This window comes from Sorex fumeus, unplaced genomic scaffold (assembly GCF_029834395.1).
Source record: "Sorex fumeus unplaced genomic scaffold, SorFum_2.1 ptg000011l, whole genome shotgun sequence".
Taxonomy (NCBI): Eukaryota; Metazoa; Chordata; class Mammalia; order Eulipotyphla; family Soricidae; genus Sorex; species Sorex fumeus.
The window spans coordinates 5,167,058-5,184,854 of NW_026606068.1; the positions used below are offsets into that span (position 1 = coordinate 5,167,058).

Below are 17,797 nucleotides of genomic sequence, written 5' to 3' on the forward strand. Positions count from 1 at the left end.
TGAGCACCGCCAGGAGGGATTCCTGAGTGCAGAGCCAGGAGTAACCCCTGAGCATCGCTGGGTTTGACCCAAAACGAAAACAAAAAAAGTCACCTCCTAACTACCCCTCACTGTCCCCCTGGCTGAGTGAGACGGTACCCCCTGCAGAGTGATGTCATCGTTCCCAGACCCCAGTACCCCTGAAACACTGATGGTGCTGCTGGTTAGCCCAGTGAGCTTGGCAGGATTTAAATACCCGACAGTGACTGCAAGGCTGCTACAGACACAAGCATGTCTGTGCGCCAAATGCGTTCCCTTTGCCAGCTAGACCAAATTAACGACCATTAAATGAAGAAGTACAAATGGGACTGTGGTCTTTCCCACTTGAAAATAGGGGAAACTGAATTCTCGCCATTTCCTTCCTAGTCGTTCCTTTACGTGAACGAATCTCACTGTTCTTACACCCACCATGATTTCTGGTAGGTGCTTCCGGGGTGGGTCATTAGGCTCTCCTAAATGAAATACGATTAGGGATGGATGTTCGTTGCTTAGGGCCTGTCCTCAGTAAAATAATATGCTAAATGACACTTCTCCTACTAAAAAACTTGTGATCTGTCTTAGGTACAAAAGACACAAAACACTAAAAGTGGGTTTTACAAAACGAAAAAGCCATCTTTGAGTGAGCGGGGCACACTTCCTCCCAGGTGTGGCAGGATGCTCAATGGTGAACCGGTGGACAGGACAAGGCACACCATGACTAAAACTTAAGTTTTCGTGGTTCTGGGGCTGAGATTTAAATACTAGAATAAAACGCATGTTTGATATCAAACAGATTTTTGTCTCTTTCCAGCCACACCCAGCAGCGCTCAGGGCTGGGGTCACTCCGGGTGCGACCCATGGACCCACACGTGGTGCTGAGACAGGAACCTGTATTGGCCTCTGTAAGGCAAACTGTGCAGGCTCCCTGGCACACTTCGTTGCGAGGCTACACCCAGAGGAGCTGAAGGGTCACTCCCGGCTGGTGCTGGCAGGCTTGGGGGACTGACTGCACGTGGTGGGAGAGATCGAACCCAGGTCGGCTGTGTGCAAAGCAACCCCCCTTGCTGCTGTTCTCGCACTCTGGCCCGAGATGTTCAATTGAAGGTTGACTTTTCTGATTAGCAAAAAACAGAATTATTCTTGTTTACATAGAAATAAGGATAGACTATTTCTCGGTAATAATAAGCCTATGGGCTGGAGCGATAGCACAGCAGTAGGGTGTTTGCCTTGTGCACAGTCAGCCCAGCTGAGCCTAGTTCGATTCCTCCGCCCCTCTTGGAGAGCCCGGCAAGCTACCGAGAGTATCTCGCCCGTGAGGCAAAGCCTGGCAAGCTCCCCGTGACGTATTCAATGTGCCAAACACAGTAACAATAAGTCTCACGATGGAGACGTTACTGGGCCCGCTCGAGCAAATCGATGAACAACGGGAGGACAGTGCTACAATAAGCCTATATGTTTCTTTCTTTCTTTTTGGTTTTTGGGTCACACCAGCGATGCTCAGGGGTTACTCCTGGCGGTGCTTGGGGGACCATATGGGATGCTGGGAATAGAACCCTAGTCAGCTGCAGGCAAGGCAGACGCCCTACCTGCTGTACGATCGCTCCGGCCCAATAATAAGTGTATATATTTGAAAACAGAAGTAAAATATGTCAGCGCAAAGATACCATTGCTATCCTCAGTGTTACCTGTATGATTCAGAGGAAACTGTTAGGTGCTCTAGCATTTATCCAAGAGCTTTCATTTTTTTTTTTCATCATCCTGTTATTCGTCGATTGCCTCGAGCAGGCCCCAGTAACGTCTCTTTCATCCTAGCCCTGAGATTATATTCAAGGCTCTTTAGGAGAATGAGACCCATCATTGTTACTGGTATTTGGCATATTTGGTACACCACGGGGAGTTTGCCAGACTCTGCCCTGTGGGCAGGCTACATTCGTCTGATCCAAGAGCTTACCGAGATCTTTAACTATTACTACAGAACTAGGAGAAAATTTTGTACTAATTAAATTTCAAAAGATGCAAATACTCTTTCTGGCTTTTGTCTGTTTGGGGGTTACATCCAGCAATGCTCAGGGTTTACTGCTGGCTGTGCTCAGGGATCACGCCTGGCAGGGCTCAGAGAACTACAATGGGTTGTTGGGGATCCAACCACCTGCATCACCTGCAAGCCAGGCAAGTGCTGATCTGCTGTCCTAGCTTTTCCAGCCTACAGACATGCTTTCTAGATGCAATTAAGACTTTCACACGAGTCTGTATAGAACCAGAGAGGGAAAAGGTTTTCTTAAAAAGAATTTAAGCGTTCCGTGACTTTTCAAGACACGAAATAATACACAGGTTTTAAAAATCACACCAATAATTAATTTCAAGAAGCCAGCTATGCTTTAGGACTAAATTTAAAAATAATTTTTTTTCTGAAGTTTTTGAGCCACACCTGGTAGAGTTTATGGGTTACTCCTGGCTCTGTATTGAGGAATTAGTCCTGGCAAGCTCAGGGGACCCTGTGGGATGTGAGTGACCGAACCCGGGTGAGCAGGGTACAAGACTAGCATCCTGTCCACTACTGTGCTATCAATCTGGCCCTAGAAATATATTCTTGTTTTAAGAATTCCTCCTCTAAAGTACAGCATATTCCCTATATTAATTTTGATGTGAAGCTTCATGATCTGTCACCATCCGAAACAGAATTTTAAATTCCACAGCCAAAAAAAAAAGGAACTTTTTTTTCAAGGCTTCATTTTCACTTTTGCCTCTATACATCCTGCTGAAGTTTTAGATATGACAACTGATTTTTATAGCTAGTTAATTTCTACCAAACTCCCCATTACCTTGCTGGTGCAATTATCCTACAGATGAAAGCATTTCGAAGAGAAAATGAAAACAAAGAATAAACAACAAAATTTAAAATATTTTGGTTAAATTTTAGATCATAAATTGAGTTTCTCAGAGACAAGAAAACATTTAACCATTTTTTAGGGATACGAAAAAAAAGAGATAATTACATAAAATTAAAGCACATGATTAATACAGCATCTAACCTAAATAATAAAGCTTTTTATTAAAAAAAGTATTTCAGTAGTTCTACTCCACTATTAACAGAAAAAAGTATAAGAACTTAAAAAAAATTATCGGCCCCAAATCATCAATATTTACTAAAGTGTTCAAACGACTTGAAAAATATTACATCCTACTGAGGAAAGACTACATTAAAACATGCAATAAATACATTTAGTTTTTAAAGAATTTTAAGAAAAATGACTCAAAAAATTAGGCAAACCACAGGCCTCTGCAAAGACCCAGTATTTGGTCTATATTCACTTTTATCTGCCTTAATCTCCTTCACATTCAGTACAAAGTCAGGGTGTATTATAGCCCGTATCTTATCTGAAAAGCCCTAAAAGGAGAAAGGCCAGGTTAAATAAACGAACAGCCTTCACAAACAATCCTGAAACACTGTCAAGTACATCTGCTGAGCAGGCCAATTTCCCCTTGCAATAAGCTCTTAGTACTCACCACCTCTGCCAAAGCGGAAATGACTTTGCCCAAAGTTGTCAGAGACTTATTAATATTTGCTCCTTCCTGAAATCAATCCCAAACATAAAAGAATTACAATGAAACATTTCGACCATTGCCCACTTCATATGCGACCCGTAAGATACAGTTATCACGAACGACTTTGCCCAAAGTTGTCAAAGACTTATTATTAACTTATTTCCTTCCTGAATTCAATCCCAAACATAAAAGAATTACAATAAAAAATTTCGACCGTGGGGCTGGGGTGGTTGGAGGGATGCTGGGACCATTGATGGTGGAAAATGGGCACTGGTGGAGGGATGGATACCCGAGATGCACCCATGAAAGTTTGTAAGTCTGTAACTGTACCCCACGGTGATTCACTAATAAAAAATAAGAGGAAAAAAGGAAAAAAAAATTTGACCATTGCCTCGACACATGTAATCCGTAAGATACAAATTAGCACATGCTCCACCCTCAAGTTAAAGCTCAGGATTCCACATGCAGACAGGCCAGGAATCCACGTCTGACCCAAGGTCACTAAGTATCTCCAAGACAGTTTGCTCCGTCCTCTAAACAGACACGGCATTCTCTGGGCAGCCCGGCAGTGGGGCTCGTTAGGGGCTGGCTCTGAAGGTCTTCGGCCCCCTCTCCCTCTCCAACTCAATGGAGCCCATCTGCTGCTGCTGCTCCAAATACCATGACTACTCCACAACCCACCTCTTGGGACTCAGGACTTGCCCAGGGGAGGCTCTGCGTGCCACACGGCCGTTACCATCTCTCAGCTGACACGCAGCCCGTCGGCACTGGGCCAGGCAGGAGGTGCTGTGTCCCGGTGCAATTTAATTTACAAGAACAGGTGATGGGCCAGACCTGGCTGTCCGCCACTGCTTGCTGCCCGGTCTTATAGGATGATCACGGACTTGGCCATTTGCTTGGTAAAAATCACCTTCATGTATTTCTTGTCCCTCCCCTAAAACTAAATACCTTCAACCGAGTTCCTTTGGCGCCCGTTGAATCTGCTCGTTCGCTTCCAGCTAGATCCACCAAGCTGATTTTGCTGACCTGGTAGACAAAAGGCAAACAACATTGAAGGATGTTTAAGGATAAGCAAAGCGGAAGAAAGAAGACACCTAAAGGAGGAAAATGAGGGGCTGGAGTGGTAGCACAGAGGGGAGGGTATTTGCCTTGCACGCAGCTGGCCTGGGTTCAATCCCCGGCATCCCATATGGTCCCCGAAGCACCGCCAGGAGTAATTCCTGAATGCAGAGCTAGGAGGAACCCCTGAACATCGCTGGGTGTGATCCAAAAAGCAAAATAAGTAAGAAGGAAAATGAAAACCCATTAGCCCCACTTAATCCTAAAAATAAAGTCTTGAGCAACTAGAATTCCTATGCACGGCCAGGAAGAATGCACGGTGACACAATCCCTTTAGAAAATGTTTTGGTGGGTTCTTAAGAAGCTAACCGTTATCCACAAGCCGCAAAGAACAAGGCGGTACTCAGTGGCAGAGTGCACGGTGTCTCCGTTTGTGAGGCTGTGGGCTCAAGCCCTGGCACTGGGCAGGGTGGGGCAGCAGCTGGGAAACGAGACTTGTCCACAAACGCTCACAGCACCTCACTACACTTGGCAACAGGAGCCAGGCAGAAACCAGCCCACACTACGCGATTCCAGTTATAGAAGGTTCTGGAAAAGATAAGGCAATCTAGAGTGACAGAAGTGATCAGGAACCGAGCAAGAAGAGGCAGAGAGTAAGAAACGCCTTAGGAGGGAGCATGGGGTGGTGCTTGGAAACCACAGCGTGCCCGTCGTCTGGACTGATGTCAGCAGCAAGCCGGTGGAGTCACTGCCACTCCACTCTAGACTTTACAAGTGTGTCGTGTCCAGAGCAGCTGCCTTCCAGGAGGAGCAGGAGGGGGAAGAGGAGGAGGAGCAGGAGGAGGTGGAGGGGAGGGGGAGGAGAAGCTGAAGGAGGAGGAGGAGGAGGAGGGGGAAGAGGAGAAAGAGGAGATGGAGGAGGAGGAGGAGGAGGAGGAGAAGGAGGAGGAGGGAGAGGAGGAGGAGGAGGAAGAGGAGGAGAAGGAGGAGGAGGGAGAGGAGGAGGAGGAGGAGGAGGAGAAGGAGGAGGAAGGAGAGGAGGAGGAAGGAGAGGAGGAGGAGGAGGAAGGAGAGGAGGAGGAGGGAGAGGAGGAGGAGGGAGAGGAGGAGAAGGAGAATGAGGAGGAGGAGGAGGAGGAGGAGGGAGAGGAGGAGGAGGAGGAGGAGGTGGAGGGGAGGGGGAGGAGAAGCTGAAGGAGGAGGAGGAAGAGGAGGGGGAAGAGGAGGAGAAAGAGGAGATGGAGGAGGAGGAGGAGGAGAAGGAGGAGGAGGGAGAGGAGGAGGAGGAGGAGGAAGAGGAGGAGAAGGAGAATGAGAAGGACTGGGAGGAGGAGGAGGAGAAGGAGGAGGAGGAGGGAGAGGAGGGGGAGGTGGAGGAAGAGGAGGAGAAGGAGAATGAGGAGGACTGGGAGGAGGAGGAGGAGGAGGGGGAGGAGGGGGAGAAGGAGGAAGAGGAGGAGAAGGAGGAATGGGAGGAGGAGGAGGAAGAGGAGCAGCAGCAGCAGCAGAAGGGGGGGTTGCCCCAAGCTCCTCTCAACCAGCCCCTGCAACAATCGGGTCCGCACAGTGGAGACAGCCTGGGGGCTGCTGGGCACTGGTGACTTGAAGCCCCTTGTTGCCAACGTCTGTTCCAACACACCAGCACTGGGGCCAGGCCCTCATGCCCATCCATCCCCAGGACGGCCCAAACCCACGTGGCAGCCCGCAGCACAGACACAGCACAGACGGGGAGACGAGAAGTCACTGTCACCAAGTGGTCGAGGCCGCAGCGGGAAGAAGCAGCCTGGCTGCCAGCCTGGAGGAAGCCCCGCTGCAGCCCGAGGAACCGAGGGCGTCACGCTCGGAATTGTGCTCAGTGACACGAGCCTGCAGAAAGACACCTCTGCCAGGACAGGAGGTCTTAACAAGTCCCAGCGGGGGCTGGAGGGATACTACGCGCTTATTCTCAAGTTTATTCTTCTTCTCTCTGGTGGGGAGGGGTCTTTGGGGGCCACACTCAGTGAGGCTCAGGAATCACTCCTGGCGGTGCTCAGGGCCAGGTGTGGTGCCGAAATTCAAGCCGGGTTGGTCACACGAGGCGCCTGGGCCCCTGGGCTGTCTCTCCGGACACCCGGCGCATGTCTGCCTTAGGTTCCTCGTAACCTATTCTCCTCCCGGAACCTGGAGTCTCTGTCGGGCAACGGCCTCGCACCTGACGCTGGGAACCTGTCTCACTCATTTCCCTTCTCTTTCCAGCCCTGTCAGACGCTTGTCAATTTTAATGACCTTTCAAGAACTTGTTTGGTTTCACTGATTCTCTTTATTGTTTTCCTGTGTTCAATTTTTTTTTCTTTTTGGGTCACACCCAGCAATGCTCAGGGGTTCCTCCTGGCTCTGCGTTCAGGAATTATACCTGGCGGTGCTTGGGGGACCATATGAGATGTTGGGAATCGAACCCGGGTCGGCCACATGCAAGGCAAACACCCTACCCGCTGTGCCCCTCAATTTGATTTCTGCACTTGAAATTTCCTCCATCATTTTTCTGCTTAAATCAGAACTCTGCTTCTCCAGATTCTTGAGGTAGAAATTTATATTGTCTTAAAATATTTCCCATTAGGGCTAGGGGGTAGTGACTTTTAGCACTGCACACTGGCAGGAGTGACCCGCGAGCACAGAGCCAGGAGTAAACCCTGGGCACAGTAGGTGAGGCCCTAAAACAAACAAAAAAAACCCATAAAAATATCTCAGCTTTTATGGGCTGGCGAGAGAGGACAGTGGGCAGGGCACCTGCCCCCACGCAGCCATCCTGGTTCGCGCATGTGCATTTAAGGCGATCAGCTTTTTATCTAAAATCTTTGTTCAAAATATTTTATAATTCTTTTTGAGAAAATTTTATTTCTCCTTTGCACACTGAATATAAACATATGGTTTAACCATTGGGTACCAAGAAAGTTTTGTAAACTTTTTTATTATTCATTTCCAGTTTAATTCTATTATTCTGGACACTATACTGTATACGAATTAAATACTCTTAAAAAATAATAAACATATTATCCCAAATGAATTATACCAATGACGCTATAAAGATAGGATCAACGTCATTATTGTAGATTTACTTCGTGGGATTTTTTTTGTTTTGTTTTGAGGGGGTCTTTGGGAGTCTCCCCAGCAGTGCTTGGGGGTCTGGCAGAGGCTGGGGGTCCACCCAGGCCGTCCAGGGCTGGAGCTCACCCCTGGGCCTCCAGACTATAGCCAGCAAGTGAACTGGGGTGAGCACCCGAGGGCCCCTTCTGGGCTCTCTCTCTGAACCCTGAAGCGTGTTTTCTAAAATGATGTTCAGCTAAAAACATGAGTCATTCATTCAACACAATGAAAACTGAGCTCGAAAAGTCATTCAACACAATGAAAACTGAGCTCTAAGCTGCAGCCACTGGACTCTGTAATGTGCCCGTTGAGGAGGCAGGGGGCAGGTGACAAGGTGGGACTCGAGTCCAAACATCATATGCCTAAAACTCAACGAACAATAGCTGCAAATCACGGTTCTCTAATCAAATTTTTTAAGTTAAAAGAAAAAGGGGGAACAGAAAAGTCATTAAATGAAAGATGATTCTAGTTTACAGTGAACTCAGTATCACAAGGAATTCAGTTTACAATCCAAAATCTCCTTTATAGCTCCCAGTATAGTAAGCGGTACCAGACTGAAAATCAAACTTCATGCTACTTACGACGTACGCAGGGTAAAATTCACATACATTTATTAATCGCACTGTGGCACTATCCTCCCACTGTTCACTGATTTGCTAGAACAGGCACCAGTAACGTCTCCATTGTGAGACTTGTTGTTACTCTTTTTTTTGCATATCGAATACGCCACGGGGAGCTTTCCAGACTCTGCCGTGTGGACGGGATACTCTTGGCAGCGAGAGGGACGGAGAAATCGAACCCGGGTTGGCCTCATGCAAGGCAAAAGCCCTACCCGCTGTGCTGTTGTTCCAGCCCTCATTGATTCGTAACAATATAACAAATTTAAGAACTCCATACCACAGACACTATTATATTTACTCAGCTGTAATAACCGATCATAAAGGCTGTTACAAGTAAGAAATGAGGCATGTGGTGCGTCAAGGGAACAGTAAGAAGCACACGGAAGCACGAATCCCCAAAGCCACCTGCACTCTGATGTTCACTGCAGCACTGGATACGATGGGCAAAATACGGAAACAACCCAAATGCCCACCAACAGATGGCTGGCTAGGGAACTGTGATACACATGCACAGTGGAGTACTACACAGCCTTAAGAACAGATACGGTCATGCAGTTTGCCGCAACATGGGTGGACCTGAAGAGTATCACATTCCGTGAAGTCAGCTGGAGGGAGAGGAAGCGCCTCAGTGTGCTCTGCCTCCTCTATGGGCGCTCGAGGACCCTCGTAGTGGAATATCAAATGCCCGATGGCGGCAGGGACCCAGCGCAGCAGAACTGGTGTGCAGGGGGAAGCGGGGCACTGGGGCAGGGGTGGGGGGAAGTTAGGGAGGGGAACAGCAGGACACGCAGGAGGGGGCAAGTGGGAGGGGAACGGGGGACACTGGTGGAGGGTGGTGGGCAGCGGGGAAGGGACTGGATTGAACAACCTACGCCTGAATCATAAATACCTTCGTGACTTTGTGAATCACACGGCGATTCAGTGAAAACCAAATAAATTTTTAGGAAAAAAAAGAAAAACGTAGCTGAACCAGAATCTCCAGAAAGGAGCTTAATTCCAGAGTCTACGAAATTTAACCACTATGACAAATGAGAAATCAACAAGCAAAGTGTTGGAGGAACATCCAAGGTGCTGTGCAGTTATTCATTTTCCAAAAATAAAGCAGGAACAATATACGCCTGAATCATAAATACCTTTGTAACTGTGTGAACTCATGGTGATTCAACAAAATCTCAAAAAAAAAATTTTTTTGGGGGGTCACACCCAGCGAAGCTCAGGGGTTACTCCTGGCCCTGCACTCAAGAATTACTCCTGGCGATGCACAGGGGTTACTCCTGGCTCTGCACTCAGGAATTACTTCAGGCGGTGCTCCAGGGACCATATGGGATGCTGGGAATCGAACCCAGGTCGGCCATGTGCAAGGCAAATGCCCTACCTGCTGTGCTATTGCTCCAGCCCCCTCAAAAAATTTTTAGGAAAAAAAAATGTGGCAGAACAAGAATCTACAGAAAGGAGCTTAAATCCAGAGTCTACGGAATTTAACCACTATGAAAAATGAGAAATCAACACGCGAAGTATTTGAGGAAGATCCAAAGTGCTGTGCAGTTATTCATTTTCCAAAAATAAAGCACATCTCATCTGCTTCACAGTTTGTTTAAATATAACCACCGGCCTGGCAGAGAGCTCAGGGTTGGGGCTTGTGCTGCTCATGAAGGAACCCCACAGCCAATTCCCCGTGCCGCATGGACCCCAGAGCCCCGGGAGTGACCCCGAGCACTGTGCTGGGCTAATCCTTGTACAAAACCAAAAAAAAAAAAAATCAATCCCACCTATCCAAGCAGAAAAATGATACACACAGAGTTGACAAACTAGTTGGCAAACACAGCTTGAAGATATTAAGATGAAAATTAAGTGAACCGAATCCTCAGTCAAGAAGCAGTAAAGGAAGAATATTAGTCTCCAAAGAACAACTTGATGTTCTTTTAAGGTTTTTTGAGAACCCAAGTTTTAAGCTGTTTTTCCTTTTTGCTTTTGGGCCACACCTGGTGGTACTCAGGGTCACTCCTGGAGGGCTCGGGGGGTGCCAAGGAGTAAACTCAGGTTGGCCACGTGCAAGGCAAGCACCCTCCCCACTGAACTATTGCTCTGGCCCTGTTTTGTTTTAGAGGCCGCGTCTGGCAGTGCTCAGGGACCACGACTAGTCGTGCATGGGGACACGGGAGCTGGAGCTGGCACCAGGCTTGGTCTCATGCCAGGCCACTGCCGGCTTCCTTCCCTCGCCAGCACTGTCTCTCCAGCCTTAATCCTCCCCTCCAGCCTGCAGGGCCTTTTAAAACCCCTGTTCAAAACTGGCCTCAAAGGGAAGAAAAAGGACCGTGATGTGGTCAGAGGGGCCTCAAAGGGCTGGAGGCCCAGACAAAGCCGGGGTCCCACCCGCTCCCCATCACGGCTTAAAGAGACCCCTCAGGCACAGAGCCGGGTGTGGCCCGAACAACGAAGACAATTATCATTATTATTTTAGTCACACCAGCGATGCACAGGAGTTACTCCTGGCTCTGCACTCGGGAATGATTCCTGGCGGTGCTCAGGACCATATGGAGTGCTGGGAATCGAACCTGGGTCGGCCCAAATGCCCTCCCCACTGTGCCATCGCTCCGGCCCCACAAAAACAATTCTTAAAATTAAAAAGTTTTAAAAAGCAGAAAGAAAAGGGTCAGCAGAAGGTATAAAACATCGTCTGTGAAGCGCAGGGCTGCTCCCCCCCTCCCACCCTCACCCGATGTCCCGCAGGGCGTCCTACCTTTTCAGTAGAAAGGTTGGTTTCAGTATCAAGTTTCTTCTGCGTGAAAACAATGGTAAACACAGCGTGGGAACGGCTACTGGTTTCATTCATGTTGGTGGCTGCCACGGTCCTACACAAACAAGATGACCACAGGACAGGGATGTTGGGATGAGAATTAAGACCGGCTGCCAAGTTCTCGCCCTAAGCGTGGCTTATGGCTTATCCGCCGACTGGGAGACCATTACCCCAGGCTGACCGTGGAGCTTATGCGTGAGCCTGTCCTACCCCCATCCCAAGGGCATGGAGGCGTCTCATTTTCATTCCCTTTCGTTCTTATTCTTTGCCACGTGTGCACTCATCCCAGAACCAATAACCACCATGGGCGCGGCGCCAGGGCATTTTAACAGGACTTGATCGAGAATGGACGGAAAAGCCCCAGAAATGAGCGTGTGTTCCAGCACTATACCACCTGAATGAGCACAGAGTTGGTCGCACCGCATCTCCCCAGGACAGGTCAGAGGGCCTGACGGTGAGGATCTGTCACGGCTCTCGCCTGCTCTCGAAACCTTCAAAGGGCCCCAACACTGGCCCCGTGTGCCCCAGTCGCAGGGCTCCGCTTCCCTCCCTACCTGGCTTTGTTCCCGGCATCCATGAGGTCGGCGATGTCCGTGTAGGAGGTGACGGCGAGCTTGGACAGGTCCTCCACATAGGGGCCGAGGAGCGGGTGCTCGCGGACGCGCAGGTTGCCCTTGTTCTTGGGGTTCAGTAAGTCTCGCACTCTCTCACAGTAGATCTCCATGTAGCTCACCTAGGAACAAACCGTCAGGGCCGTCAGAGGGGCCGGGAACCCGCAGGTGTGGAAGGGATTTGGAAGACTGTCAACTGCCAGCCCTGCTGAGAAACCAGGAGCTTCACGGGGAAACACTGAACGTTGGCCCCGGCCAGCGTTCCTGAAGGCAGCCTGCAGGGTTTCTCGGGAAGCCCAAGTACAGTGTGAACTAACTACCTGAGTCCAGCAGAAACGTCTTTTGCGGATGGCAGAGGTTTCTGGGCCCCTCCCAGCAGTGCTCAGGTCTTACTCCTGGCTCTGTGCTCAGATCACTTCTGAGGGCTTGGGGGCAGATGGGATGCCAGGGACCAAACCCAGGGTTGGCAGCAGGCAAGGCAAGCACTCGACCCACTGCTATCGTGCCGGCGCCCCATCCTCAAATGCCATTTTTAGTAGCAATTTAGTTAGGATTTCTATAGGGGGGCCTCCCACGGTGCGTACGGGTACTGTGGGTTGTTCAGCAGGTATTTTTTTTGGGGGTGGGGGGGTCATACCCATCGATGCTCTGAGATAACTCCTGGCTTTGACTCAGGAATTACTCCTGGCAGTGCTCAGGGGGACTATATGGGATGCTGGAAAATCAAACCTGGATCGGCCGCGTGCAAGGCAAACACCCTCCCCACTATACTACAGCTCTAGCCCTTGTCAGCAGATTGTTTAAATGTGTATCAGGAACTGAGGGAGGCGACAGGCTACTCCGAAAGCTTGGGAACGGCTTCTATGATGTCCAAATCAAGGAACAGTATGAATATTCCTAGGAAGGGGGAGTAAGATTCGGAGAAGCCCGACTGATGACCCAGCTCACTGTGCTAGACTCTGGCGACAGACGTGGCTACCAGGGGGGCCAGTGTCGGTCAGGGCAGAATCCAATGGCCTGCTAACAGCTCTCTCGTGCATATATGGGGGGTGGAGACAGGTGCTAATTCAGCACCACTTCTACTATGGACATTCATGTGTTAGACGACAGTTTTAGACCTGTGTGTATAGATATGTAATAAACATACTTAAACTGTACCTATTGGGATGGAGTGATAGCACAGCGGGGAGGGCGTTTGCCTTGCACGCGGCCGACCTGGGTTTGATTCCCAGCATCCCATATGGTACCCCGAGCACCGCCAGGAGTAATTCCTGAGTGCAGAGCCAGGAGTAACCCCTGTGCATCGCCGGGTGTGACCCAAAAAGCCAAAAAAAAAAACCTGTACTTATCAACAATCACTAAAATTACATTGATTTTTTTTTAATTATTTTCATTTTTTTAGGACTACACCTGGGAATGCTCAGGGCTTATTCCTGGCTTTGTGCTCAGGGATCACTCTGGTGGGGCTTGGGGGCTCCCTCTGGGGTGCCAAGGATAGAACCCATGCAAGGCAATCACCCTACCCACTGTCCTCTCTCTCCAGTCCCCAAAACTAGTATTATTTTATATTATCAACAGAACAAAAAAAAATTGCAATCTGAAAATGTAAACATACACATGTATAATTTAGGGTATGTTCAACAATAAGAATTTATACAATTAGGGTCCAGAGAGAGAGCACGGCAGGCAGGGGACAGGATGGATATTACCCCCAGCACACACTGGTCTCCTGGGCACCTCCAGGAGTGATGCCTGAGCACGGCCGGAGATGCCCCCAAAACAAAATTATTCAATTAATTTCTTTTTTTTTCTTTTTTGCTTTTTGAGTCACACCCAGCGATATACAGGGGTTACTCCTGCTCTGTACGCAGGAATTACTCCTGGTGGTGCTCAGGGGACCATATGGGAAGCTGGGAATCGAACATGGGTTGGCCGCGTGCAAGGCAAATGCCCTCCCTACCCACTAGTGCTATTGCTCCAGCAGTTCAAATTCATTTCTAAGGTACCAGATCGTCTCCTGGGCACCTCCAGGAGTGCTACCTGAACACAGCTGGATATGCCCGCAAGACAAAATTATCAAATTAACTTCTCAGGCACTTTTTTCCTTCTCAAAGTGACACAGATTGAAAAGCACAAACGCAGGGTCAGAGAGAGCGCAGAAGGCGAGACGCTGGCCTGGCACGAGGCCACGGAGGGTCTGGTCCCCGGCACCCTAGGAGATGCCCTGGGCCGCTAGGAGAGATCCCTGAGCGCAGAGCCAGGAGTAAGCCCTGAGCATGGCCAGGTGTGGCCCCCTCAACCAAAAATAAACAAATGAAAACGACTCAGTGCTGGAGAGGGTCACAGCACCCAGCCAGCCATGCCCGCGGGATTGAAACCTGGTGCGTCTGTCCCATAAAAGGCGATTTGGCAAGTCCCAGGTTTATTTGGCAACAAAGTAACAGAAAAGCCTCTGACTTAGAAACAGGACTTAACTGGCAACACTATTCTTTTAAACTCAAACAGAGAAACCGCGGGAAAACACCGAACTGGAGGGACAGCCACAGAACCTGGAGGTCCAGGGAGAGCCGCCCCCAGGTCCAGGTCTTCACTCACCTCTACGGAGTAAGACATCTCTTCATTGCAGTTGTCGTTGATCTTCTCAAAGAGCTCTTCACATAACTACAGGAGCAGAAGGAAAGCGGGAGTCAGAGGGGCAGCACAGGGAGAGCAGCAAGACCATCCCTTTCTTTCTCCCTATATGAGCGACATCCATGCTGACACCCTGAGTAAACGTCTAACACATTCTCCTCATTGAATTTTAATTCTCTCCCCTCTAACGGCAGAATTCCGATGTTTCCTCAGGAAGAAAGACTCATTTAGTAGCCAGAACCTGGAAAAAAGCCCAGTGTCCCAGGACAGACGACTGGTTAAAGAAACTCTGGTATATCCATACAATGGAATACTATGCAGCTGTTAGAAGAGAGGAAATCACGAAATCTGTCTAAATTTGCATGAAGTGGATGGACATGGAGAGTATCATGCTGAGTGAAATGAGTCAGAAAGAGAGAGACATTGATCACTGTATAACTGAAATCCAAGCACAAAAATTTGTAAGTCTACAACTGTATCTCATGGTGTTTCACTAATAATAATAATTTTTTTTTCTTTTTTCTTTTTGGGTCACACCCGGCAATACACAGGGGTTAATCCTAGCTCATGCACTCAGGAACTACCCCTGGTGGTGCCCGGGGGACCATATGAGATGCTGGGAATCGAACCCGGGTCGGCCGCGTGCAAGGCAAATGCCCTACCCACTGTGCTATCACTCCAGTCCCACTAATAAAAATTTAAAAAAATAAAATAAAACAAAGAGAGAGAGAGACAGACATAGAAGGACTGCACTCATTTGTGAAATATAAAATAACATAATAGGAGACTAACACCTAAGGACAGTAGAGATAAGGGTGAGGAGGACTGTGGCACAGCTTGTAAACCTGCCTCACGTACTGGGGGGAAAAGCAGCTGGGAGAGAAAAGGGCCCACTAAGTAAATGATGCTTGGAGGGTTCACTCGGGACGGGAGATGCACGCTGAAAGTGGATTATGGACCAAACAGGATGGCCTCTTTGTACCTGTATTGCAAACCATAACACCCAAAATGAGAGAGAGAAAGAGAAAGAGGGAATGAACCTGTCATGGAGGCAGGGGGGTAGGAAGGGGTGGGGGTGGTAGGAGGGATACTGGAAACATTGGTAATAGAGAATGGGCACAGGTGGAGGATGGGTGCTCCATCATTGTAGGACTAAAATGTAATCACGAAAATTTGTAAGTCTGTAACTGTACCTCATGGTGACTGGAAGGAAGGGAGGAAGGAAGGAAGGAAGGAAGGAAGGAAGGAAGGAAGGAAGGAAGGAAGGAAGGAAGGAAGACACATTTAGGAATGGGGAATTGTGTGTTTCGGTAGTTGCTATTGGCAAACGTATGTGAATTCGACTGTTCATACTATGGAGTCCAATTCTACTACCAGGATTTTCAAGGAGGGTGGACCACCCCCATCCCCTGCCCTGCAGCTCTCAGGGGTTCCTCTGGCTCTATGCTCAGGGATCACTCCTGGTGGGCTTGGGGGACCATGTGGGATGCTAGAGATTGAACCCGGGTCAGCCTGGTGCAAGGCAAGCACCTTACCCCCATACTATGGCTCCGGCCCCTAACCTATCAGTATTGATTACTACGTAGGGCACTGCCAGGGGTGACCTCTGAGCACAGAGGCAGGAGAAAGCCCTGAGAACCACCGGGGGTGGGAGGGAGGGAGGGAGAGAGGAAGGAAGGAGGAAAGATAGAAAAGAAAAGGAAGAAAAACCTCATACTGTTCAAGTTTAAATTGATAAAAGTTGGGCTAGAGCAACAGTACAGCCGGGAAGGCGTCTGCCTTGCACACGGCCAAGATGGGTTTGATCCACGGCATCCCATATGGTTCCTGAGTGGAGAGCCAGGAGTGACCCCTGAGCATTGCCGGGTGTGACCCAAAAAGCAAAAAACTGTAACTAAAACAAAAAACAAAACCCCACAAATAAATTGGTAGAAGTATAAATAAGATAACTGAAGGGAAAAAATTACACTCTACGTACAGAATCTGGAGAAAAATTGGAACATTTTTCTAAAATAAAACATTAGGAGGGGGCGGAGCGACAGGACAGCAGGTAGGGCACCTGTCTTTCATGCGGCAGACTTGGGCTCAACCCCTAGCATCCTAAGTGGTCTGCCACCAGGAGTGATTCCTGAGTGCAGAGCCAGGAAAAAACCCTGAGCATCGCCAGGTGAGCCCCGAAAGACAAAATGAGATAAAATGAAATAATATAAAACTAAAAACAAAAAACACGTTTAAAAAATTAGGGACCGTTCCTAGAGTTCAAAAGAGAAATTATTCCATAAGCTATCACAATACTAACAATAAGCTTGATTAACTGTCCAAAAAAGAAAATACCGTGATGGTATAAGAAGCAAAACCCTTAGAGAGCCACATTCCCATCTTGGCATGACAGGCAGTGCCCACGTCAGCTCTCCCCACGGACTCCGTGGTCCTCGGGGAGGAAGCGTCAACGCATGGATCTTTGTTCTTGAACATACTAGGCCCTGAACACAAGTTTGCTAACTAAGGAGAAAACCATCAAAGCAACGGAGATCACAAGCAGGGCTGTTCTCACCTGTGGAATGATGCCCGCCTGGCTCTCCTCCTGTTTGCCCATCATGGTGTAAGATTTCCCAGCACCAGTTTGGCCATAGGCAAAAATACAGACATTGTAGCCCTCGAAGGCATGTAAGAGCATCTCCTTCCCGATGTCATTGTACACACGGTTCTGAGAGGCGAAGCAGGGGTCTTCAGGCTACAAAGAGTACAAAGGAAAATCAATGTCAGTTTCCTTCTATTCTTCCTGATGCTATCTGATTAGCTCTAGGATCAATGAAAGGATCTGGGATTAGCCATCACCTAAAATGTGTAGTCACATTAAAGGCCCTTCAAAGTCTAGTGTTCCCCACTAAACATACACACACACACCCTGGGCGCCATCAGAGTAATCAGATTGGCAATACAAAGAAGCAGTATATTTTTTAAATTACTTATTATAAAAACTGGAAGAAAAATAAATTATGTACCATGGTTTTATTTTTCATAACCATAAAAGTATTATTCTTTCATTCATAGGGAGCTCCAAGAGGAGCAAACGTGGTGAGAAAGAGAACTGAAAGAAAAAGAAAACGGGAAAAAAAAAAACCAGTAACGGGGACTGGAGTGATAGTACAGCAGGTCGGGAGTTTGCCTGGCACTCCGCTGACCCGGTTCAATCCCCGCACCCCATGGGGTCTCCCAAGCCCCACCAGGAGTGACTTCCGGAAGTAAACCCTGATCACCACCAGGTAAGGCCCCCAAACTAAAACAAACAGAAAAATGAGAACGAAGAGATCAAGGTCAAGGCCATACACAGAACTGCTTCCGGAACTGTGCCAGGGTTCTTGCTATTTTGTTATTTTGCAAGAAACAGC

General features: G+C 48.5%; 1 protein-coding gene across 10 annotated transcripts in view; it reads right to left on the reverse strand.

The window, feature by feature from the left end:
- Positions 1–17,797, reverse strand: part of KIF1B (kinesin family member 1B) — a 129,287-nt gene that overhangs the window by 91,067 nt on the left and 20,423 nt on the right. For 6 of the 10 annotated variants that reach the window (XM_056110970.1, XM_056110965.1, XM_056110969.1 and 3 more), the window contains exons 3-9: positions 16,960–17,139; positions 14,370–14,435; positions 11,718–11,896; positions 11,107–11,218; positions 4,513–4,590; positions 3,526–3,591; positions 2,841–2,858 (exon numbers count right to left, since the gene is read on the reverse strand). In XM_056110970.1, the coding sequence (XP_055966945.1) occupies positions 2,841–2,858; positions 3,526–3,591; positions 4,513–4,590; positions 11,107–11,218; positions 11,718–11,896; positions 14,370–14,435; positions 16,960–17,139 (699 nt within the window). The remainder of the gene's footprint in view (positions 1–2,840; positions 2,859–3,525; positions 3,592–4,512; positions 4,591–11,106; positions 11,219–11,717; positions 11,897–14,369; positions 14,436–16,959; positions 17,140–17,797) is intronic. The other 4 variants (XM_056110971.1, XM_056110967.1, XM_056110963.1 and 1 more) reach the window with 1 other exon arrangement.